The sequence below is a fragment of the Cyanistes caeruleus genome, chromosome 22 (genome assembly GCF_971803275.1).
Source record: "Cyanistes caeruleus chromosome 22, bCyaCae1.hap1.1, whole genome shotgun sequence".
NCBI classification, from domain to species: Eukaryota; Metazoa; Chordata; class Aves; order Passeriformes; family Paridae; genus Cyanistes; species Cyanistes caeruleus.
In genome coordinates, this window is record NC_141722.1 from 4,221,861 (window position 1) to 4,247,100 (window position 25,240).

Genomic DNA, 25,240 nt, shown 5'->3' on the forward strand with positions numbered 1-25,240 from the left:
CCCACAATAACACTTACATTCCTTAGTACTGGCCCACATTTTGGTGTCCAGCTCATTGCCACTCCCTTGGCTGATCTGTTACCTCCCTGTGCTGCAGAGTGCAATGCTGACCTGCCCTAAGGTTTCTTCCAGGGTGAACAAACCATGGTGGGAGCTCACAAACGCTCACTGCTGCCCACAGATCCTGTTCCTGCATGGCAGGCAGGGCCTGTGAGAGAGAGGCTCAGACACGCGGTTTGCTCCGAGCAGCTGCCAGGAGTCACGGAGCTGCAGCTGGAGTGGGACAGGATGGATCCATCCCCAGGTTTAAGGCTATTTCCATGTTCTCCTGGAGCAGGGCCATCGAGGCAGGGCATCTCCACCGGCCTCCTCCTCCTCCTGTGCTGCTCCCAGTTGCTGGAACCTTCCTCCAAGGCTCCAGGAGCTTCAAGACAAAGGGGAGCTGAGGGATGATTGTCTGGAGAATTGGCAGCACCACTGGCAGCACTGACTGGGGTCATTTGGCACATGGATAAAATCTTCCTGCTCCCTGTTTACCCAACATCCAACCTCAACAACACAATTTTGGTCCTTCACTACATACTTATATTAACATGATTTCTTCACAAGAATGATATCTAATGTAATAAGAAAATACTGTTAAGGAAGAAATAAAATAAGAAAGGAATTAGCCCAAAATGCCAAGTTATATACAGATTAAAATAAATTCCATCAGGAAAAGAAACAATTCTTTTATTATTTTCAGTTGGCCCCTGTGGGAATAATTTAAAGGCCAAGCACCTGGGCAGGGCTGTGCTGCAGCCTCTGGGATGGGACAGGATGGGACAGGAGGGGACAGGGCTGTCCCCCCTACTCTGCAGAGCCGGGATTCCTCCGGCAGGGTCGGCTCTCGGGCTCTACCTACCCAGGAGCTTTGTGCAAATACATGAAGCAGCTCGGTCACACCTCCTGGTGCTCTCAGAGCTCTGGGCACTTTCACAGGTTGTTGTGGAAAACCAAAAAGGAAAGGGTAAATTTTCTTGGGAAACACACTGGTGCTGCTAGTTTACCTTTTATTTCCTCCGTACCAAAGCCACCCTGGATTCTTTCCTGTGGGGGCACTCTGAGACTCCCCAAAATCAGCCTCGTGTGCTCTTGGGTGCAAAGCTGACTTGCAAAGGTGTCACACCCAATTCTGACTCTGCTTTGCTCAGGGAGCTGATCCCGTTGTTTTGGCCTGCTGGAATGAGGCTTCCCACACTACACTGGCTTAGAACCCTCCATCTGCCCTTTTCCATGGCCTAACCATTCCATAAGGGAATGTCATCTCCAAATTCCCTGCTCCAACAGCAGATGGGAATTGCAGCCGAGAACAGCAAAAAGCCCACAGCATTTGTGGAGGCTGCTGTAAAGCAGTAGAGAAGATGAAGTTTTGAAGTGATTGGAAATCACTCATAAAATCTCTGTAAGAAATTTTAGAGTCAGAGAGACAACTGGATTCTCATTGCTCTGCACCCCTCAGGCTGCTAGAGCATGGAAATGTTCATCTTTCTACTTAAATTACAGGCCAAGCAGCAGCGGGCGGTGCAGAGGGAAAAGCCAGGCCAAAGGAATGGTGTGAATCAGAGATCTGTGCCACAGGTACCACCAGCACGGGGTGATGGCACCCTGAAACCCCAGGAGGTGACACACGAGCAGATGGGTCCGAGCTGCCCTGGGTGAGGCGAGCCTTGCCCAGCACACGTTTCCTTATGCACATCCGGGGAGGGCTTTATCCCCTGACCTCTCTGCTTGGGGAAATCCAAGCATTTCCAGGAGCTCCACCACCCTGGCTCTCTCCTGGGCACTCCAGCCCATGCTGGGCTCACAGGAGGGACAGGGAGCTCTCCCAGCCTTGCTCAGGGCACAGCCGACCATCTGTGTCCATGTGACACATCTGTCACCCCAACCTCAGCCCGTTCCAGGCTGGAGGTGTCTCAGCTGGGAGCTGCATGTGGCTCATGATGACTGCAGGCAAGGTGGCCTCACCTTGGAGCTTTGCTCAGTGCCAGTGTTTTGCTGGGAACAAAGGACACAATGGTGTTTCTGTGGGAGTGCAGAATTCTGAATTCTTCTTTTGGGGGGGTCAGTTAAATAGGTTGATTTGCCTTTCCCTGGCATAACTCCAGTGGCTGTGTCAGAATTGCACCAGGGACAGGTCATACCTGGCTCTCTTCCCTTGATGCTTCACCAATTCAGCTGGATGGGAAGGAAATGCTGCCATGTGGTTCCAAGCTATCGTTCCTGCTCAGGCTGTGCTGGCTCAGTGACACTGGTTTGGAAGGTTGGAGTGGCCTATCTTTGATTGCACTGGTGCAATTCGTGTCTTGCTCATGCTATTCCTACAGGCTGTGAAATTCTGGGGCTGCTTCGGGGTTATCCAGTTTGGGAGAGGTTTGTTCTGATAAATTAGAAAGGAAAACTCTGGAGAGATAAAAATGCAGGACGTGTAGGTCGGATGCGACAGGTTTCCTTCTCAGCCCAAAGTCCAGACGACTCCCTGAGGCCCTCTCATCCATCTTCTGCTCGCTGGGATTTTGCTGGGATGGCTGCAGCACCACTGCTGCCTCGCCTGGGCTCGGCCAGTGCCTTGTGGACCTCTCAGAGGTGGTTGATGGGGTTAAAGGTCCCCGACTCTGAAGCTGCTCCTGCCATGTCCAGCCAAGCCCCCAGAGAGTTCTGGGAGGACGTGTGGAGGGGAGCATTCTCAGACAGGGACAGCATCATTGCATAAGCCTGGGGGAGAGAGGGATGCAAAGACATGAGTGAGAACACGGGATGGAGAAACACCCAGTGTAAAACACAGCACCGCCTCACCCTGCCCACCTGGGCCAGCAGCATCCTCGGTGCTGGCCTAAACTCACATCCACTCTCTGGGATGGCACCCACCACTCAAAATGCCAGATTTGTCATGGTTTTTGGGGACAGTCAGGAGAGACCATAATTCTCACAGGTTTTCACAGGACTGAACCCATCCTGCACTGCCTGTGCTCGGTCACAAACCTCCACATGATTCCAGGTTCTGCTTCCAGGGGAAAACAGCTTTTACTGGGGCTTGTTCTTAAAAAAAGCACATCCCCAGACAAGCCAGTGGCTCAGTGAGGCTGGGCTGGGGGAGCAGTGCCCTGGGAATGGGGCAGCAATGCCCAGTGGGAAGTGGTGCTCATCCTGACTTGGTGCCTGGCATGCACGCACTGGTGATGCCAGTGTGGATATTTAGGGATGTGGAATTCTCATTGGCATGATTGGGGTGGTCAGGGTGGGTTTATTGCCACAGTGAAACCCTTAAAGGTGTCTGCTGAGAGAAATGCAGTGAGACTTTATCCTCTAAAAAACTGCTGGTTCCTTGGAAGATGCCTGCTCTCCTTCGAGCAGGACACAAGATTGGTCTCCCACACCTCTCTGTGCCCCCTCAGCCCACATGAGTGATGCAAGGGCTTAGGCAGATGATAACCTCATACAGCAGAGGGGAAAACCAATGTCATTGTCACCCATGGCCTGAAAATGAGAACTCCCCACCCTCCTGGCCCAGGGAAGAGGTACAGTTTTGTGCTTTTGTGGGCACACACACTTCTAAAATTGCTTAAAACTAAGCAAAAGGAGTGCTGTGCTGCTCACACAAAGGTTTTATATTACCTGCCAAAAGATGGGTCAAATAATTTAAGTTGCTTACTGTGATTCAAGTGTAAAACAGAGTCCAAACCCAGCAATACTTTCCCCCATCCAAGCACAGGCTGTACCAGGGTGGTACCCTGGAAAAGAGCAAGCTGCTCCCAGAGAGTTAGTGCATTTGGGATGTTAGTGACAGAAAGAGTTGGGCAAGTGTTTAAGTGGGTGTCACCCCAAAAAACTGCTGTGCTCTCTCTTCCAGCAGCCCCTCCCCAGCCTCACTGCTGGCACCCACTATGAAGAAGGAAAAAAAATTTTCAAGTTATGGATGATGCTAATTCAAAAACCATGTTCTGCCTGGTGTCTGCACTAAGCTACTGCTCTGCTGGACATTTGAAATAGATTTTGGGATAAATTCTGTTGCTTGAGGGTCAGAAAGGGCCTCTGAGGTGAGAGCTGTACTCACACCCCCACCAGGGGCCGTGTTCTCTCTCCAGCCCAGCCTGCTGAGGTAACTTCACTGAACAATTCTTTTGTGAGAATCCTTGTGGAAGGATCAAGAGATAAACTCCATAAACCCAGCCTGGGTATTTTGGCTAATGAAAAAGCAGAAAGCACACACAGACCTGCCCCAAACCTCCAGATTTCTTTCAGAACTCAAACAATTCTGAGATGCCATTTTGATGGTTTTTGGTGGGTCTAAACTGGTCTGGCTCACAGGGTTGGGGTTTTTCTTTTCCATTTTCTGGTTTACTTTTAGAAATCAAGGAGACAAACAAGGATAACCTCTAGACATGCCGGGTTTCAAGTACTGGATATATTATTGTCTTTCATACCTGTTTTAATCAAACCCAGGGGCATGTCTACAGACCAAGCCCCAGTGGTTACCGACAGAAGAACCACCTCCAAGCATAAATAAACCAGGAGTTATAAAAACATTTATACAGACAGATAAAAACACACAGATGCCTCTCTCTTCCTGTATAGCCCCATTCTCACTGTATAGGTTGAGATAAATCCATCTAAAGGTGATGCCCACTCCCTTCCTCCTCTATTTCAATTTGGTTGCAACAAGACACATCCATGTATGTGTTAGAATTCCTGCTGGAAAGGGTGAAAAACCTTCTGGAGGAGGAAAATAACCCTCTGGAAGGGGAACATAACCCTTGGCTGGAGGAGGCCAGCTGCTCTCTAATCCTGCTGTACATACTGGTGGCAAGCTAGGAAAACATTCTGGATATACCCACCTGGTTTTTAGCCTGCCTGTACAGAGTCTGTTTTATTGCCTCAGAGTCTAAGGTGGAATTAAACACATCTTTAACTTCAAATGCTTCCTCGGCTGCTTTGCGGAGATCCAGCCCCTTCCCAAAATTCGGCATCTGCTCCAAATCTAACAGGCCGGCTTCGTCCTCCTCAATACACCTGTACCAATGACCAGGGGAAGGGGTGACCTGTGTTAGCTCATCTGGCCCAGAGCCTGCATGCACCACCCACGGGGGCTCACGAGCCACATGCGTGAAGGGATGGACAGACGGACACGGAGACGACACGGGATGGATGGAGTGAGGAAGAAGTGGAAAGCAACAAGCAGCAGGTTCTGTCTGAGGTTCTGCACCAAAAACAGTGGTGCTTTTAATCTGGGTAAGGCATCACTCAGTGTTGTGTGACTTGTGCTATAAATGCCCCCAGAAACTGGGGCAAAAAGAGAGCTGAGCCTGTGCTGCGTGCAGCAATCTTTCATTCTGAAGGTGTTCACACATGGCTTGACCTTGGGATTAAAAATCCTTCACTTTTTATAAAATAATGGAGTCTGGTTTGGGTTGGGAGGGACCTTAGAGAACATCTCATTTTACCCTCTGCTGTGGGCAGGAACACCTTCCACTATCCCAGGGTGCTCCAAGTGCCATCCAACCTGGCCTTGGACACTTCCAGAGATCCAGGGGCAGTCACAGCTTCTCTGGGTAACCTGTGCCTCTCCACCCTCACAGGGAAGGATTTTCCCTGAAGATCAAACCTATATTTCTCCTCTTTCAGTTTAAATCCACTCCCCCTTGTCCTGTCACTCCAGGCTCTTGGAAAGAGTCTCCCTTCATATTTCCTGCACCTTCCTTCAGGCACTGGAAGGTCACCTTGAAGCCTTCTCTCATGCATGCTGGACAATCCCAGTTCCCTCAGTCTTTCCTCACAGCAGAGTTGCTCCATCCCTCTGATCATCCTGGGGCCTGCTCTGGACTCTCTCCAGCATCTCGACATCCTTCCTGTGCTGGAACCCCAGAGCTGGAGGCAGCTCTGCAGGTGGGTCTCATCAGGGCAGAGGGGCAGAATCCCCTTTTTCTCAGAACTCTTAGAACTCCACTTGAAGTCAGGAATATTTTGCTACAACTCAAAGGGCCATAGCAGCACCAAAGGCATTGCACAGACCCCTCTTCCCTTGCCCTGACCAGAGTTTTGGAGAGAAAAACAACATCTTCTGAGTTGTGGCACCCTAAAACTTCTGGGGTTTGTGTCTATTCTCCTGCTCCAGGCTCCTCAAGCCTTGGATATCATTCCAGACTCTCCTTGCAGTCCACTTGTCTTGTGTCCCCCACCACGGTGAAATGGAATCTGGAGTGAATCAAACCGGAGGCATGGCATGGCTTGGAGGACAAACCCACAGCACTCACGATGCACCACAGACACGGGCAGGGGGCTGAGCCCCCTGGAACGGCCCCCTCACCTTCGGGTGTGGTCAAAGCTCATGGTGAGAGACGTGGGCTCCTCATCCTCCTCATCCTCGAATGCTCCCTGGGGCTCTGCCGTGGGTGACGCTGTCTCGTCCTGGGACTTCCCAGTCAGGCTGTCATCATCTTCCTCTTCCAGTTCTTCGTCCTCATCATCCACATCTTCTGTCTTCTCATTTGTCAATCCATGGCACTGGGAATTGCCATCAATATCCTGGATTTCTGGCCTGAAATGTTTGATTGAAGGACAGGGAGGAGGAGAAGAAGAAGAAAGAAAAGGAAAAAAAAAGATTGCAAATGTTTAATGTTGCTGTAGGACACAGAATGATTCACATGGACACAGTTCAATTTATGATAAGGAAAAAGATGATTTTATTTTGTGACTCCAGTATTTATAGATTTTTGACAATGACCAGGGATTGGATAGTTAGGTTATCACCTTCCCAATCACACTGGTCATGCAAAATGTCCATCAAAAGATGTTTCTTGGAAAGAATGTATACACATCTATGTTTATAGTTACTTTCCTGGGGAAGTGAAACTATGAACTATGAAAACAAGATCAAAAGGTATAATTTTCAGGGTGACAGTTTAAGTCATGTATTCCCACTGGAATGAAAGACTTGGATAATGTTATACACAGATATGAACACAGAGACACATTTATATTTAAAATGTAACAAAGAAGAAAACCAATATGCTTCAGGCATTTAAAAATCACCCTTCACTGTTCCTAAGGGCCAATGAACGCGTTGAGAATACACCAACCCCAAGGCTTTTTGAACTACAAATCTGTGTAGTCTGATTTAAATGCTGGGTTTTAATCTCTTAAAATTAACATTTGTGGGACAAGCAGCCTTCCTCCTTCTGTGAGCTCTGTCCTTCAACAATTTCTCTTTGAGCAATCAGCAGGAGAAAGCTTCTACCAGCCAGCCTGAATTCCCTCTTGTATTGCTCTGCTGTTCATGCCTGTCCTGTGAGCAGATAATTTTATTCTCTTGCCTACCTTTTATCCACTAAAGCCGACGCTTGATTCATCTCGCTATTTGCAATAAAATTTCTGATTTCCGAGAAATAGGAATCCTCTTTTTCGTCTAAAAGTGCATGGTTGTCTGATTCCGAGTTGGGGGAGGAGGCGCTGGTCCCGAGGTGGTTGGCGATGACTCCGGAGTGCTGACTCACTGCGGGGCAGGAGCACGGAGGGACAACAGGAGAGACAACAGGACACCCCGTCAGGTGTTGGCAAGGCCATGCTTATGAGGAAACATGAAGTAAGAATGTTCTCAACAGCCCTCTCACTTTGTGTTACTGATTTAGTACTCAAGAGGAAAGTCATGGAGCAAAGATCCCAAAGGAAGATTGTGTTTTCCACACCAAAACACAGGTGATATTTAGTATTTATGGACAATTCACACAATTTGAGAACCAGTGCAGAGTTGTTTGCTTACAACTTTTCCATGATACTTTATTTTACTCGTGCTGGGAAATCTCTTACTTGGCTTCATCACAGGAATTCCTTCCTTTCATTTTTTATGTTAAAGCAAAGCCTTTTTATCTTGAACTTCCAGAAAACCCTACAAACAACCCTACAAACTCATCCTTATGGGACAATGCTTTCCAGCGAGGCTTCCCAAGGGCCAGACCATGGAGTCTCCTGTCTCCAGTGATCCCCAGCAGTTCCACAGAGTCTTTCCATACCTGGAACGTTCTCGTGCTCGTGCTTCTTCAGGTGCCTGTCCAGGTTGGTCTGCTGCCCGAAGCACCTGTTGCACAGGTGGCACTTGAATGGCTTCTCCTTGTTGTGGATGTTCCGCACGTGCCGCTGCAGGTTGGAGGAAATGCTGAATGACCTGTCACAGTATTTACACCTGGAAAACAACAGCAAAATGCCAAAGAGTGCAATGTGAGGGGGAGAAAAAAACCAATCCAACAAACCCCAAACAGCAACAACAACAAGCCAAAGAAGAAAAAAAAAAAGAGAAAAATCTGACTATCAAAACCCCAGGAAATGTTGGTCTATAAATCTTTACTCAGCTAAAGGAAGCACAAAGCATTAATCATCCCAGACAAATCTGATATTATTGTTACTCAAGGAGCACAAAGAAAGGATTAGGTTTAATTAGGAAGTGAGTCGTCCAAACAAATAAGAGTTTGAAACAAAATAATTACTTTTCCATGCATGGATGTAGGAATGAGAGAGGTGGATTTATTCCTTCCACTTTTTTTGAGAGGAATCAGGTGAAATATAGCTGTGGAGGGAGGACAAGGAAGATAGAAGAAGAAGGGAGGGAGGTGAAATGTATAAAATAATTATTAACTGGCAAATCCCTGCATGACAGTTAGCTGGACACAGAAAATTCTGGCTTTATTTGTGAAATTCCTTGTGGTACTGGACATGAATGGACTACAGCATGGCTTTAAAGGTAATTATAACTATTCTTATAGCAAAACAGCTCCCAAGAAATCCACCATCCTTTCCAAACAGGGTAAGATTTACTCCTAGGAGTGAATATCTGGTTTATGATGAAAAGCTGGAATGCAAGGAGCCAAGCCAGGATATTCGGGAGAGCTGCTGAGTGAAGAAATGTTCCTTCTCCGAGCTCAGTCTCTGCAGGACCCACGGCAGATGGGCTGGGGGCTTGTTCAAAGCCAACACCCCCCCTTTTTTGCCTTTAGATTCCCTCCAAATAAATTGTCCGGAGTGGTGTTGCGAGGCAGAGCGGCAGCCGCTGATGGACTGAAGGTGGCAGCTCCGAGCTGCGGTGGAGAGTTTGGGTCTAAAACTCCTGAAAACCTCATTTCTGCCAGAACTCGTCGAATCCCTCATTACATCTCCCTTTAAACACGTCACTTGTACCTCAGCAAAGCTGCTCCCCCACGGGGCTCTGCTTCCAAACCCCACGAGCAGCAGAATCTGTCTCTGCTGCAGAGCTGTGCAAAGCCTGGACACTTCCAAAGTTCAAACTCTTCCCAAACCCTTGTAATTCCAGAACAAATCCACTCCAGCAAGGCTTCTCTGAGCTCCTCTGACCCAGGGCAACACCTGCCCCACGGACATGAGCTACTCCTCAGTGGGAATCCTGGATTCCATAATGGTTAGGGGACTCTAAACCCCATCCAGTGCCACCCTCTGCCATGGACAGGGGCACCTTCCAGAGTCCCAGGGTGCTCCAAGCCCCATCCAGCCTGGCTTTGGATGCTCCCAGGTATGGGGCAACCTCTGCCAGGGCCTCTCTAGCACTCCAAGACACGGAGATGGAGGCTTTGGGAATATTAGTACAGACTAACCTCATGCCTGCCTCCCTCAAGGATGGAACTGGGTTTGCCTGGACACAGAGCACATGGGATTCTTCCCTACAGACACAACAGGTTCAACTGTGAGTGGAAAAGATCCCCGCTGTGAAACACACACACCCCATTTCCAGATGTGCTCCAGCTGTGATTTTTATTCGGCCTCTAAAAACAAATCGATATTATTTTTGGAGAAAGTGGGGATATATTTATGAAACACTCTCTTTCGCTGAATGTTTATGGATTCCATGCTCACCTCCGAATTTCCTACTGCTAAATCTCCTACAAGAATAAAGACATTTCAAATAATGGGCCTTTATTAGGATTAACCAAGGGAAAGAGCAAAGACCCTTTTTAAACCACAGCATTTCCAGACTCCTAAAGTCTTTCGTTTTCCCTTTATTTTTTTTTTTTCAAAAACCCCCAAATAACTCTAGAAAACAAGAAGTTATTTGAACATCAGCAAGAACAATCACAGTTTCTATGTGGAGAGTTAAACACAGATTTCCAGCACCAAGGAATTTGCTCAGATTCCTGTTCAGCACTCCAGCAAACTGCAATATCCAAACCTGCCAATATCCCTGCTATTCCATGGGATTTTAATGAGTGGTTTTGTCCAGCTTAGACCAGGAGCCCCTTTCTCATCCTTGCTGATGCCAGGGGTTTTCTCTCCCTGCCTGTCCTCACCAGCTCCTAAAAACCACTTTTTTTTGTGTGTCCCAGTGCCTGGCACAGGGAATACCTGGCACAGTGGGCATCAGGATAACCCATGTTCCCAGCCTGGCTGTCCCTGCCATCACCCCTAGGAGCAGCTCCAGGCATTCAAAGGCAGCTCTCACATGCCCAAGGCACGAACGACCCGGCCTCCTCCACGTCCATTTATTTAGATGTTCAGGAAGCCTTTGAAAAGTTCCCTGTGACAGGTCCTCGCCCTAACCATGAGCTATGTGGATCCAGGGTCGGGAATGGGGAGGGATAAAGAGCTTGTTAAAAAAATAAGAACCAGAGGGGCACTGGGAAGGAGCAGCGAATGCCTGGGAGCAAAGGGATGAGGGAGATGTCCGGTGTTATTTGTGGTCCCAGAGGGGTCGGTGCTGGGAGCTCTGCTGGTTTTAATCTAAATAAATGGCCCAGGCAGAGGAACCAGCTTAAATTCAGGGAAAGGGGTGAACAGTGAGGGAGGAGCAGAATGAAACTCAAAGGCAGCGGTATTTGCTTTGCAAACAGCCCGACAAAGCTTCTCCCTTATCAGCTTCAAGGGCTGAAAACATCCCAAGTGGGAGGGAGGGACAGCAAGGAAGGAGCCTGGGCTGGAGCTGGGGAGCTCTGACAGGAAATCCTGGGAGCTGAAGGAGCTCTGGAACCTGGGATAACACGGGAGAAAGCAGGGAGCAAACGCTGGGAATGTGGGAAGGAATTCCTGAGTCCCTCTCACTCAGTTTTGCATTGATCAGTGTGAGCTGAAGAGACAGAATTGCAGAAAAAAACAAAAAAACACATGGACAGCAACTCTCCCTCAGAATGACTCCTCAGCCTCAAGTGCATTTATAGCAGGGGTGAGCTCAGGCTGCATTTTGAAAACCAGCAAATGAGAAATATCTTCAATATTTATTGAACTATGCAATTAGGTGACATGGTAGATATCAACTGTGGCTGTGAGTTCCAGCTTAATGCAGATAACAGGACACGAGGCCTCCAAGGGCCTTTTTATCACTGAATTCTGAAATACATAGTCCTGAATTTCGGGTTTGGTGCAGGAAAAAACAAAAAAAGAGTGAAAAGAAACATGTTGAATTTCACTGTATGGCACAGGGGCTCGAGTGTTTTCAAATCACTTGATTTTTAAGAAATTCACCACCAGGTATTTATCGCGTTTCAGAAAACACATTTCATTTTCCTTTTATAAAAAGAATCTGCCTCCTTATTGCTCATTTGCTATTAATTCCTACTTTTTACATAATTACACACTAAGGAAGTTTAAATGACTTTATAGCCACACCCAAAAAATCTCCAAAAAACCCATCACTTAATCAGTGACCGTCAGGAATCAAACCCAAAACACCTTATTTTCTGACCTGTTGCCTTTAAGAACATAGTCATTAATATTTTGATTAATATTTTGATTATTATTTAAATTATTATCTATAAATACATTTTTATATAGGGAAGGGTAAAAAAAATAAACAATCAGAAGCGAAGTTGCAAAGGAGACAACAGTAAAACACTGAGAAGTCAGCAACCTCCTTTTACCTGCCTGAAGTCAGCACTTAAAACCCAAGCTTTCAAAACAAGCCTGGCTGCCAAAGCTGCAAATCTCAGTTCTCAGAGAGGAAAAGCAAATCAATGATAATTAAAGCTCGTCTGTAAACGCAGCCCCGGCTCTCCGGAGTGCTGTTAGAATGCAACATTGTCCAGGAGTCAGACCTCTAAAAAACCCACACAGGCTATTTTCTGGGAGAAGACCAGATCAAATAAATCTTTATTTTCCTAACCTTTGTTAAGTTGCAAGTCTCCTTTTTTGGAAGAAAACTGAACTAACGATCTTGGAATAATCGGGAGCGAGCGTTACAGTGGACAGGGAACACACAGGGCCCTTTCAGGCATATCAAATAACACAACCCCAAACATCACAGCAGGGAATGGATCCAAAATATATGTCTGCTTTGGTGGGGGGAGGTGGTGTATTTTAAATTTACCTAATGTCTACACTAAAAATGCTGGATGGAAAATGAATGTGATTCTCAGCGTAGCAGGGATTACAATGTGGGAGAGTCAATTCTTAGGTTAAACTGAGCATAAAAATGTGATGTATTTGACCACATGGCCTTTTGCTGCTCATAAATTTGTGTTTCTCTTTATTTAATAACTGCTCGATTTGCTTTGCTGTGAACTTATGGCTGTGTATGAAATGCTGCAGTATCAGCTACCCAAAATGAAATGGAATTGTTACCATTGTTTGACAACCTGCAAAACACTGCCTCACATCATGGCAAACACAAGGCTTGATTTGCAGCGAGCTCTCGATGCATCATTCCTTCGGGTTTGCTCATTTCTGGACCTCATTCTAACAAAAAAAGGGCATTTTTCCCCCAAGTTTTTTGAAACTGCTTGTAACGCACTGGGAGAAAATGCTGGGGGGAAAGATTTCCATGAGAAATAGTTATTTATATACCTAGGCACACATATTACATATATTTCTGGCAAGTTTTATTCACATTTAAAGCCCTGACTTGGGCAGGAGCCACAGAAGGCACTGGGCTGGGACACTGTCCCTGTGCACACTGAAGCATCAAAATCACATCACCTTGTCCCCTGCTAACAGAAAATAACTCAGCCTTCCACCCTAAACACTTACAAATGTGTGAGACTCTGTGTGAATCCCCCCATCCCAACTCTCCTTTTAAACTCTCTGATTTAAGCTCAGACACTACCAAAATTCATTTCTAAGGCAGGTAAATTGACAGGGTTTGTCTTGCCTTTGTATTTTTGATTCCCCTACCCCAGGCACCTCTGATGTGCATTAAGAAAAGAAAAAAAACCAACCAGACTAGTCCCAGAAGTGAAGGTCCTGGCAAACCCTTCTAACCAGCCTGAATTTCAGAGCCATTCAGCACCTTCAGCTGTCCTTGAGATGAATGGTTAACGTGAGTGTGAAACAACACTGCAAATCAGAGCCCTCATTTGCCAGCATACATCTAAATATAAGTTAAGTGTCTATCTTCGAGCTGCCAAGCCTGATTATTTTTGGCTGGTACACATAATATACAACCCTATGAATCACTCTGTGTAATGCTCCAGGCCTGTGGTATTCTGCTGGCACAGAATTTTAGAGAGAGGAGGGGAGGGATACCAGAGTGGTGAGTGAGGAGTGTTTGGGAAAGGGTTTTTTATGGGGGACAACATCACCTGTAAGGCTGCTCCCCAGTGTGTGTCCGCAGATGTCTCGTCAGGTTGGCTGAGCGTGGGAAGATCTTGCCACAGTACCTGGACAGGGAGAGCCAGAGGAAACCATCAGGAGAGCCCACGGATGCCACAGCACAACCTGCACCCCTCATTCTGACACCGCTCCCCAAATCCCCTCATGTGTCTGAGGGGGGCAAAGGGGAGGACAAATCTCCCACCCCAGGGTTGCAGGGGTCACTGTGCTGACATCAGAGCACCAGGAGCAGCTGAGGGAGCTGTGAGGGCTCAGCCTGGAGAAAAGGAAGATCAGGAAGAATCTCCTCACTCCTACCCTGACAGGAGCGTGCAGCCAGGTGGGGTTGGGCCCTGCTCCCACGGGACAAGGGACAGGACAATAAGAAACAGCCTCAAATTGCACCAGAGGAGGTTTAGATTGGATGTTTGGAAATTTTTTCACAGAAAGGCTTGTCAGACGTTGGAATGGGATGCCCAGGGAGGTGGTGGAGTCACTATCCCTGGAAGTGTTCAAAAGAAGTGTGGACATGGCACTTGAAGACATGGTTTAACTACAGCATTCCTGCATCAGGGTACAGAGGGTTTAATCACTGCCTGGGCAGATTGGCACTTGAGATGTTTCTGCATCTCCTTTATAGCCCCATTGATGTGCTCATCATATGGAATCTGCTCTCTCATCCTTGGAATTCACAGAATTTTCTCTAGATAAAGGCTGCAGCACTGTGCTATGGGCTAGGAGGCTGACAGGCTGCTAATAGCAAGAATATGCAGCCATAGGAAATTAATAAAGGAAGGAATTGTGTTCCCCAATAAATCCAGTTCACGGTAAAATCAAAAAGGTATAAATAAAAACACTAATTGGGAAATATAGATCTAAGGATGAGGGGCTGCACTCGGTGTCTATGAAAACTGTTGTAGGAGGAAACTATGGCAGACTTTCCTAATTTCAGAGACATTCAGCTGTCCTGAAGATGAACAGTTAATTTGAGTGCTCCCCAGCAATGGAAATCCAAATGTTCACTTGTGAGAGTGCATTTAAAATTTAAATTTAGTCCCTTTTGTAAGTTGAAACTTCAAATTTCTAAATACTCAACTGAAATCCGAGCCCACAGCTCTTGTGGCAAAGTTGGACATAAGAGACACATCAGCCAAAGTTTGTACCCACATTCTGCACCCAAAAAATCCCCTCAGCAGGAGCCACTACAAGAGCCTTCAGGTAATGACAGCACACAGAGATTTATTATTAAATACCCTCAATCTGCTCCAATTTGGAGCTGGATGGGTATGTGAGCAGTTCTGTGGATAGAACTGTTTGAAAGAGTTGTTTTCTGCATGCCATTTTTTAAAATTCAATCATTTGTTCATAGCTGAGGTTGGATGTAGCTGGGACTGGCATTGGGAACAGCATCGTTCACCGCTGCACGCCAGAAACTTGGCCTGAGGAGTTGGGTTTGCTTGAGAATCTCCAGATCTGCTCCCAAAGTTATTAAAAATTACAAAGCAAACAGAAGATACTGATTTCCTACCAGACAAAACAAGCTATTTCAGAGGGAATTAGTCATCCCAGCTCTGCTCTAATTCCGCCGCTCCTTGTTTTCCCTCCTGGCGGAGATGTTGGTGTGGAGCTGCTCCTCTCTGTGCTGGTGCCCAGTGCAGCTCCCCAGCTGTGGATGGCACATCCTGAGGTATTTCCACAGCCTGGGACGTTTCCACACCCTGGGGCTCAGTGTGGATGCCATGGGATGCCCGGCTCACCTGCAGGTGTAGCGCTCCTTGCCCTTGCGCAGGATGGGGTCGGAGAGCGTGGGTGGCGGCGATCGGAAGTTGAAGGGGTGGTGGGGAAGGGGCTGCAGGGATGAGCCAGAGTCGGCCTTCATGGCTGCAAAGCTCTCCAGTTTCTCCGTCATTGTCTCGATGGCCGACATCTGCAAGGACAAGGAGATAGCTCCTGTCAAAAAAATCCCTGGGAAGGGCAAGATCTGATGCATGAAACAGTTTCAGTTGGGCAAAACCTCCTGCTGGTGTTGGTTTTCTTGGAAGTTGGAGGCACAGTGGGAAATGGAGCCACTGAATCCAGCCAGGAAAAACAGGAGTAGTGTATTGGTCATGGAGAAAGCAGGAAAGGCACATCTGGTAAAGCCAGGCATTTAGGTCCCTGAAATGAGCACTTGTTCACTTTCTGCAGTGTGCATGTGCTCACTTTCAGCACTTCGGATCAAAAATTATCTCAGAATACACTGAGACATCCATTTTTACCAGGATAACACTGAAACTAAACACCATGGGCAGATGCCTGAGTTAGATCTCAGCACCCAAGACCAAAACAAAGTCTGGGAAGAGGGAGGTCTGATATCTCCTACAGCAACCTGGGGGCTTGGAGGAACAGGGCAGTGAGTGGTGGGTGGGCAGGCAGGGACACAGCTCCAGGAGAGGGGAAACAGGGAAGTTTTGTGCCCAAAGCAGGAGAATCCTGGCCAAAGTGGAGTGGGAGAGATGTGCAGTGGCTGCTCAGGGAGCTGAGAGAGGAGAGGCTGAGGCTGAAGGGGTGAAGAGGGAGCAGCTGGGAAGTAGATGAGTTGGGATCAGGCTCAGAATGGAGTGGGTCCACAGGAAGCTTGCCTGGTGAAGAGGCCAACACTTTAATTATGGGTAGGAAAGGTTCAGCAACTCCTAAAGGTGATGGAAGGATGGGTGGGAGATGGCTGAGTTTCCTGGAGTGAAAGGGAGCTCCAGCCAAACTCCTGGATGTGAGCGGTGGCTGGGTGAGTTACAGTCAGGAGGGACAACACCTACACATCCCTCTGGGATGGGAGCAGCTGGCATGCAGGCCTCAAGCTGGGACACCAAGCAAAATGTCCCTGGATGCTTTATCAGATTCAGTTTGTGTGATTTGGCCATGTTCCCACAGACACGAGATTAAACACCACACCAGAAAGAGGGAGAAGGGAAAAGCAAAAAAGGAAAATATAAAGCTGGACTATGTGCAAAAAAGGAAAAAATATATCTGCATAAAAATCCTGCCTAAAAACCAGCACTTTTACTTTCATTACAGAACAACAGGAAATCCAAGTCCAAGGGAGCAATGCAGCTCAGAGGACGACGCCGACTTTTCTGACGTCCAGCTTTGTGCACTCCTGAGAGCACTTTGGAGATACCAGGGGCAGAAAAGAGGGATAAAACAAACAAAGCAGCAATAAAGCTGCCTCCTGGCTGCGCTGACATCACCGGGACAGGCGGGAGCTGCGGAGGCAGCCGGGGCAGCAGCGAGGAGCGGAAGGCAGTAGGAAGCCATACATCACCCTGAGATGCTCAATTGTACAGGAAGGGCTGACCTTTTGCACGTTTACACTTTATTAAACTGGGCTTTAGAAGTGGGGGGGTAGAGGGGGAAGAGAGCCAAGATATTGTTTAAAAATATACGGCTATGAAAAAAAAGTTGTCTTAATCACCCCTGAAGACATTGTGGAGGGCTGACAAGCACTCATAAGCTGTAAAAAAGAGGAGTAGTAACCCCCATTTCCCGATAATAGATCCACAGCCCCTTAGCTGGAGGCTCCCAGCCCATGATAAATAGTAAGTAATACTTAGCACCAGCCACTTGAAAAGGTTACTTGATCATTTACAGCACCAGCTCTGCCCCAGCTGCCAGTCATGCAACAAAACCATCACGTTAAAAAGCTCTCTGGACCTTTCAGAGTCGAGCTCTCAGCCCTTTGCCGAGGTACCTGGAGCTCTCCTTTGTTGTGCCCTGTTCTTTAGGCACTTAGTCAGAGATATTTACTGGCTTGAGAGCCGTAGGCTGGTTTTAAAATTCTAAACACTGGCCACGGCCTCTCCAGTGGCAAAGGCACTTTGCTATTTAGGGAACAACAGCCTGGTTATAATAAAACAGAAAGGGGGAAGAAAAGAAACTTAACAGGTGAGGAAAGGCTTTCCATTAAGTTATCAAAAAGTTACACTGGTTATTTATGTTGTCCGGAGTTTCATTTGGAATAGACAATGTAGGAAAACTCCCAGAGAGCAAAGGAACTTCTGCCAATGACTGGCTAAGAAATAAGAGTTGCCTGAAATTAATTTTGAGAGAGAAAACATCTCCTGAATGCTTTTATCACATCTTCTGGCTTCATCACATCCCAGTGAGGGCACTCCAAGTGAGATGGGGATTAGTCACAGAGGAAAAGGCTGAGACCAGACTCATGTTTGGAGTGAGAAAAGCCTGGGTAGAACGTGACTCTGACTGACCAGGCACAGGAACATTGGTCCTAATGAAGAAAGCAGAAGCAGGAACCCTGAAAATGTGATTTTTTAGGAAAAGATCCAATTCTTAGCAATGCTGGATCCAGGGAATGGTCACGGCCCCATGGCTGCCAGAGCTCTCAGACACAGGGTGGAATTGTTGGGGTGTCCTGTGCAGGGCACAGGTTGGACTGGATGATCCTTCCAGCTCAGGTTATTCTGTGATTCTATACTGGAAGGGGATCTGATGGTACAATTCTCCCATAATCTGGAACAAATAACCCGTGTTCCTTTGCTGTGTCTGGAATACCTGACTGACTGCAGCATGGGAACGGCGCCTCTCCAGATCAAGTGATCTGAATCCAGCGCCTGCCTTATTAAAAATCAGTTATCAGGAAGCTTTGGGCTGGAGTGATTGTAAATTTGAGGCTATTCTGTGTGATAAGCTGTTAGAGATAACCAGACCTTCCAGATCTTTTCACTGCCATGGGAAGAGGACGTGGTCAGGATTTCGGGAACAATGTTAACAACCTTCCACCCAGAGCTTGCTCCTGCTTGGGGTCTGAATGTTTCTCATCGTCTCCTTGGGTTGCTTTGCCACTCTGGCTCCTCCCTGCTATCAGATTCTTTACAGGCAGATATCCCCACTATTCTAACTCACACAAACACAGGATGTTCCTGGCCAGCCTGTCACCATTATCCAGCCTGGATGAAGGAAAAATCAGGGGAAGTTATTAACCAAACTCTGAGGCTGGTGAGAAACAATGCGGGAACTAAGTTTAGCTGTGAAAGCAACCAGGACCCAGGTTTCACAAACCTGCGAGTTATTTATCTAAGGTGGGAAACATTATCAGGGGAGAACAATGCTTGTGAATATAAAGGAGAGCACAATGAGGACCACAGAGCTGGGATCCCAGCCTGGGCACGGCAAGAGGGACAGGGATAGCTGGGGACTGTCACATGCCTTTGGAGCAGCATGGCTGAACCCACTGCCCAGCACTTCCACACACTCCTCATGATGTGGGAAATTCAGGAAGGTAGAAAATGCTTCTTCCTTGGGGCTGGGCAGTCCTTCTCCACTTGTACCACTGCAAATGGTCCCCCCAGGTGTTCCCAAAGGAAGAACCACGCAGGCATTCTGGGCTGTGGAAGGGGAGGTGGGCAGAGACTATGAGCTGCCCAGACCTCATCCCTGTTTTTCTGGTAATGCAAAGGAAACAGCAAGACACAACTGCCATCATCCTCAAACTGTGAATTAAATGTGTCTGGAAGGAACTGGTGGAAAATAGTGGAATTTCCAGTCAGGGGCTTGGATGAGGAGCAGTCTGATCCCAGTGATCCCAGTGTGTACCAGCTCCAGCCCAGCACCCCATCAGCACATGACAGTGTCACTGCTTTTACCTGGGGGTGAAAAAGCAGCGGGGAGGGTCGCAGGTACTTCTCCTTGAGGGCACCCACGGGGTCTGTCACCTTCCGCTTCTCCACCCTGCTGGACAACAACACAGAGGGTTACATACCTCACAGGGAGCCCCACGCAGCCACACTGTGCTTAAATTACACACAAGGTTATTCTCTTACACAAACCACTTCCACCCCCTTCTCCAGGACACTACAGATTCTGATGCACAATTGTGCCACAGAAAGGGCTGGAAACAACATGAACACAAATCCCCTCCTTTGGGCAGTATTTTTTTAGCTTTCAGGCTGATGACTAAGAAAACATTTTGCTGCTGCTCTGCTGCAGTGGTTTATAAACCTTTATAAATGTCATGGAAAACCCTGCATTTAAAGCAAAACTGTCTCAGCAGGAGAAGCTCTAGGGTCCACAGCAGGCAGCCCCCACAGAGAAAAAAAAAAATTCTCTTTGAGAGTTTGCATTTATCTGAAGAGTTAACACTGGCCCAGACTCTGCAGCCCCAAGCGTGCTGAAATCATTAGGTGTTTCATATTTGTTTCCTCCCTCGCAGCTGAGATGTAATTTGCATTGAGTTTCTTTGGCAAGCCCATGTGGACAACGATTTAAAAAGTTAGGGACTGGTGGGAGAATTCTGAAGTGTCTCAGAAACCCAAGTTCTTCTGATATCACTTTGGTCCAAACAAATATTTCATGTTTAAGCAACTGAGATGCAGAAATGACCCTAAAGTGAGGTTCCTATTTTTTACAATATTGGCTTTGCTTCCACAAAGTACTCTATTTGCAGGGAAACAGAGGTGTGGAATCACCAAAAAGACAAACTGAGATGTTCTCTAAGGGAAAAAAGTGTTGAGGAAGTAACTCCAACAAACACAGCTGCATCTTTAAACGGCTGGAATTGAGTCCATCCAGCTAAACAAGCAGAAATCCAAGAGTAAGAGTGATTTTAACTACATTAGTCCAGCAAAAGTTGAGAGCAAATTATTTTAGCTACATTTCAGCTGATTGGTGTGTGGATCAAATTACCAAAGAGTTTAAAGAGGAGCCTTGCCGAGTGCAGTTAGCGAACTGTGCTTAATCTGCATTTAATTCTTCTTGGGTAGACGGAGAGACAAGAGCTGGATTGGAAATACAGTCAGAATTAGGGGGCTTTGGAAGGTACGTGCTTTTATGGGTCTGAGTTGCCAGAAAAACCAAAGAATAAGTAAAAAGTTGCTCCCTGGGCCCCCCTGACCAGCACAACTTTTTTCTCCATGAGGCGCTGAAATGCCCAAGGGAACATCCCTGATCCTAGCAGAGACATCTTGGGAGAGCCCTGCAAGCTCCACATGTGTAAAATCTGGTGAATTGACAGCATTTCCCCAGCTCTGCCATCTCCCAGCACCGGGAATGGAAACACAAGGTCCAAATATCCCCGTCAGAGCTGAACTCTGCAGTGCCTGGAGGATTAAGTCGATAGTTTCAGCCCAGTGCCTGAGAACGTCACCCCCACAGGCTGAGCTAAAAACTGCCCCCATTTCAGACTGTCTGGCCGCATTAAATTATATCACCAGGAGAAAATGTCAAGGATTTAAGTGGCCTTTGGGAGAAAAAAATGAAGGAGCCAAATGATGTGAGAGAGTCTGATAAAGGGAAGTTTAGAAACAAAATATTTCCATATTTTTCAAGCTGGGACTTGGAAGCTGGGCTGCTTCGTTCATTACATCAGAAGTCTGATTCGCCAGCAACGCCACCGCTGACTTTCTATTTTAACACATGACTAAAACTATGTGCATCCCATGGAATGCAGCAAACGATGCCCCCATCCTTCATGTCCATCTGTCTTCTGGGCCTTTATGGTTTTCTCGAGGCCACTGTTTTAATTGGCAGCGGCTTTTCCAAGCCGTGTTATTTCAGCATTCCTGCTGAGAATGCCCAGAGGTGGCAGGACCCTACATGGATTCTTTTGCCTTTCTATCCCATTTATTGTATTTTGTTTTTTCCCCCCAGGAGTAGTTTTTACAAACACCATTCACACCCTGCCTGATTTCTCCAGGAGGAGATGGCCATGGTGGGTGCCAGGCAGGACATGGCACCTTCTGATCCCCATCCCAGATGGCACGATGTGGACATGCAGTGGCACGTCACCCCTGCGAGCTAGCAGAGTCAGAGACACTTGTTTAGCCAGCACTGAGGGCTCACTAATCCTCATCCCAGCCGACAGCTCCTTGGCCTGGCCAGACACTGACATCACTTTTTCCCACAGTTATCAGCCCTGCAACAACGGCTGGCGGTGACATCTGGGCTGTCGTGGTGCTCGCAGCCCTCTGAGCGCCCATCCCACCATCACACCACGGTAGCTCTGAGGCTTTTCAGTGCCAGGGACATGGCAGATCCTGCAGAGGAACAGCCATTAACCTTACAGCAGGCTGGGCACAGCAAGGATCACCACACATTGAGCACAAGGAGTGCAAGGACAAAGCATTCACCTCCACGAACTGAATCCAGGAATGCTCCAGGCACATGCACCTATCCAGCTGGATGCTGTGGAGCATTTAGACATGGTAATGGCTAATTTAGATGTGTTAATGTTTAAATCAAACTAGTTCAGGATACACCTTTTCACCTTTGTTAAAAAACAAATGTGCCATGTCCACCTCATCCAAAGGCAATGCCCAGATGGGTAACTCAAATTTACTATTACCCTCACCACAAAGTTATAATAGTTTTCCTTTGGGAACAGGTTTTATAAAAAGCTCTCAAGCAACAAAACACCAAAGTCTTCCCTTTTCGCTTCCTCCTGAATTGATTCCTTCTGGAAGTTTAACTGACATTTGGATAACTTCACCCAGCCTGCTCTACACACGTCTTCCATGTTCAGCTCATTCTGACGTAACGCATCAAGCCCTCCTCAGAACCATCTGTTCAAGTGACACCAGAAAGGCCTTGTTATCTCCCAAGAAATAAAAATCTGTGAGAAATGTATCTGGGAGAGATCTGGGTAGTAACACACTACCATGTGTTTACACAGTACTTGTTACTCCAAGAGTAACATGTTTCGGCAGGTTGAGTCTGCACCAGCAGCTCCTCCGAATGGAAAAATCCCAAGAAAAGGCATTAGAAAGGAAAAGGAAGGGAGGGAGAAAGAAAGGTGAAGTGGCTCACAAAGTCAGTCAGTGGGAGAGCTGCATTTCCAGGCTCCCAGGGCTCCTGACTCATTCCCAAGCCACGAGAGCCCGGGGCTCCAAGGCAATCTGAACTCTGCATTCTTATCAAATCAAACCTCTGGAATTTCGCCAGCAGAAGTGCCATCTTAGATGGCTCGTGGGAGAGTCCTTAAATAGGTCAAGTTTCTTCTTTAACAAAACAAGGATGTGTTCTTTACACATTGATTATGAGGGCTCCTTGGAATTACTCAGCCCTTTCCATTCAGGAAATTCAATGTATCAAAGAGGTACAAACAACAACAGGAGATGTTCACTGCTGTTCCCAACCAACCTGCATCCTCCCCTGCCTCAGGGTATGGTGTCAGCTGGAAAAGGAGCTGGTTAGGGAAAGGCTTAAGGCAGGGTATGTTAATACCTGTAGATGGGGTCCATGAAAAAGGGTGATGGCTTAGCGTAGTGCAGGGAAGGTTGCTGAGGCAGCTGGGACTGGGAAATCTTAGGTAAGACCTCGCTTGCCATCAGCTTCCTCTCCCCATAAATGTGGTTTTTCCGTGGCTCTCTCCCTCCGTTCTGGCTGGCTCGGATGCGGTTGCCAATGCTCAGATCCAGTGGCTGCTCCTCCCCTGAGGATGGGGGTGGGAGGACCTTGGGGGGCGGCAGGATTGGCTTAATCTCTTTTGGCTTCGTGGTGAGATCGAAGGGGGACTCCGAGCTGGTGCTGCCCACTTTGTGGAGGTCCCTGGGTGACTTTGGTTCTGCCTTGACCAGCAAGTTGTGATTGAGGGTCCGCTCCGTGAAAGGGTAGAGGGAGTGGGGGAAATTGGGGAGGAACTGGAAAGGGAACATGGAATGATATGGGAGCGAACCCATCTTTTTCTCCTGCATCCCCATAAAGCCAGGCCCAAAATACTTCTCTGCGATGGAGGCAATAGCTTTAATAGAGTCATTGGCTGCCCCTGTGGTGGGCAGCAGGTGCTCCTCGGGGGGCGGAAAGAAGGAATGCTGAGAATAGAAGAGAGGGATGTCGCTAGTGGTGTTGGTGGAACTCGCAGATACCGAGCTGCTGACAAAATCTGGCTTGGTCTCCATTTGTTTGCTCTTGTCTTTCGTTTTGTCCCTGTCACTCTCTGCGTCACTGTCCAGGTCAGAGCCGGTGCCAGTCGTGGTGTCCAGATCCGTGCCCGTGGTTGTATTGACATCCTCAAAGTCACTGCCATCGGACATGTCACTGTTCCTGGCTTTTAGCTTCTCCAGGTAGGAGTTTTCCAGGCTGCTTTCACATTTCTCCTCTCCTGAAGGGGCCTGGTTGCTGTTGCTCACTGCGGAGATCAGCGGCAGTGCCGGGTTCCCGAGGGGACTGGGGAGCTTCGTGTCCGGAGTGTGGTTGAGGGGACTTTTGAGCAGCTGCGTGGGTGGTAACAAGGGAGGCCTGGGGTACAGAGAAGGTGGAAAAATCCCCGGGAATCCCGGGGTGAGGGTGGGGAAGGCTGGGGGGGCTGGTGAGAACGGGAGCCCGCCGGGGTGCGGGCGGGATGGGAAATACTCGTTAAAGCCCAGGCTGGCGTGGTTGAGATTGGGAGAGGGCTTGGATTTGTCCATCATGGAGGTGGGTGTAAGGGGGAGGCCAGGGGCGAAGATACCGGCAGGGCTGTAATGGTTCTTGCCCTCGCAGAAGCGCCGGTGCTTGTTGAGGGAGGAGGTAGTGCTGAACATCTGCCCGCAGTCCTTGCACTTGATCTGGGTGCGGCAGTCCGCGTGCATCCGCTTGTGGCGGCACAGGTTGGAGAACTGCGTGTAGGATTTGTGACAGACCTCACCTAAAGCATCAACAGGAACCAACAACAAAAGCGATATGAAATTAACAGGAAAATAGCAGGGATTCACCACGGGATTCACCAGCCCACGCCCACACCGCCCCGCCCGCTCCGTCCCTGGGATGTCCCTTCCCCGAAGGCAGAAGCGGGGAGAGCAGAGGAACATCACCACCTTTCCCTTTGGATTAAGCCCATCCTGGAGAACCTCTCAAGAAGCAGCTCTGCAGAAATCTCAGGGGATGTACTACCTCTGCTCAAAGTTTGGGGGAATTTTCAGAATCATGGAATCACAGAATGGTTTGGTGAGGAGGAGCATAAAGCCCATCTCATTCCACCCCCTGCCATGGGCAGGGACACCTTCCACTATCCCAGGTTGTTCCAAGCCTCATCCAATCTGGCCTTGGACACTTCCAGGGATCCAGGGGCAGCCACAGCTGCTCTGGGCACCCTGTGCCAGGGCCTCCCCACCATTACAGGGTGATGTTCTTCTGTATATCCATCTTAAATTCCTCCTCTTTCAGTCTGAATGTATTCGCCCTTGTCCTGTCACTCCAAAGTCCCACTCCAGCTTCCCTGTAGCGGCTTAAGATCCTGAAAGGTGCTGTGAGAACTCCACATAACCTTCTCCAGGCTGAACAGCTTCAAATCTCTCAGCTCAGATCCACAGGAAGATGCTCCAGTCCCCTCAGAATATCTCTGCCCTAATCATACTTTTTAAACGATAACATCTATTTATCCCAGTTCATCTGCTTCCCATTAGTCCTAGCATGGCAGGAAGAATGGAGGGCTGGAGGGAGAAGAACTTTGCCTCATTTAATCAAACCTGCCCTTCCTTAATGCCCTCAGTGGTACATAACCCCTCCAGGGGGATGTTCTATAAATCCCCTGCCCCCTTCTGCCAGGGCTGGGATCTCTTTTTTTAATCCATTAAATCAGTCCAACACCCCTGCCCTGCTAACTGAAGCCACATCAGCGTTTTCTTTAATGACCTGTAAATACCAAGCTTTCAAAACATGGATTTTTATGACCCCTTTTCACCTCCAGACTTTGCTGCTGTGGAAGAAACAGGGCAAA

At 47.9% G+C, this 25,240-nt stretch overlaps 1 protein-coding gene across 5 annotated transcripts in view; it reads right to left on the reverse strand.

Annotated features, from left to right (window-relative positions):
* Positions 1 to 706: 706 nt before the first annotated feature.
* PRDM16 (PR/SET domain 16) overlaps positions 707 to 25,240 on the reverse strand; it is a 285,146-nt gene continuing 260,612 nt past the window's right edge. For 2 of the 5 annotated variants that reach the window (XM_086860794.1, XM_086860796.1), the window contains 8 exons: positions 22,768 to 24,169; positions 19,194 to 19,281; positions 15,312 to 15,481; positions 13,545 to 13,622; positions 8,046 to 8,215; positions 7,354 to 7,528; positions 6,344 to 6,574; positions 707 to 2,754 (listed from right to left, as the gene is read on the reverse strand). In XM_086860794.1, coding sequence (XP_086716920.1) covers positions 2,742 to 2,754; positions 6,344 to 6,574; positions 7,354 to 7,528; positions 8,046 to 8,215; positions 13,545 to 13,622; positions 15,312 to 15,481; positions 19,194 to 19,281; positions 22,768 to 24,169 — 2,327 coding nt within the window. In that variant the 3' untranslated portion in view covers positions 707 to 2,741. Of the gene's footprint in view, positions 2,755 to 4,874; positions 5,050 to 6,343; positions 6,575 to 7,353; positions 7,529 to 8,045; positions 8,216 to 13,544; positions 13,623 to 15,311; positions 15,482 to 19,193; positions 19,282 to 22,767; positions 24,170 to 25,240 lie in introns of all 5 variants that reach the window. The other 3 variants (XM_086860795.1, XM_086860793.1, XM_086860797.1) reach the window with 3 other exon arrangements.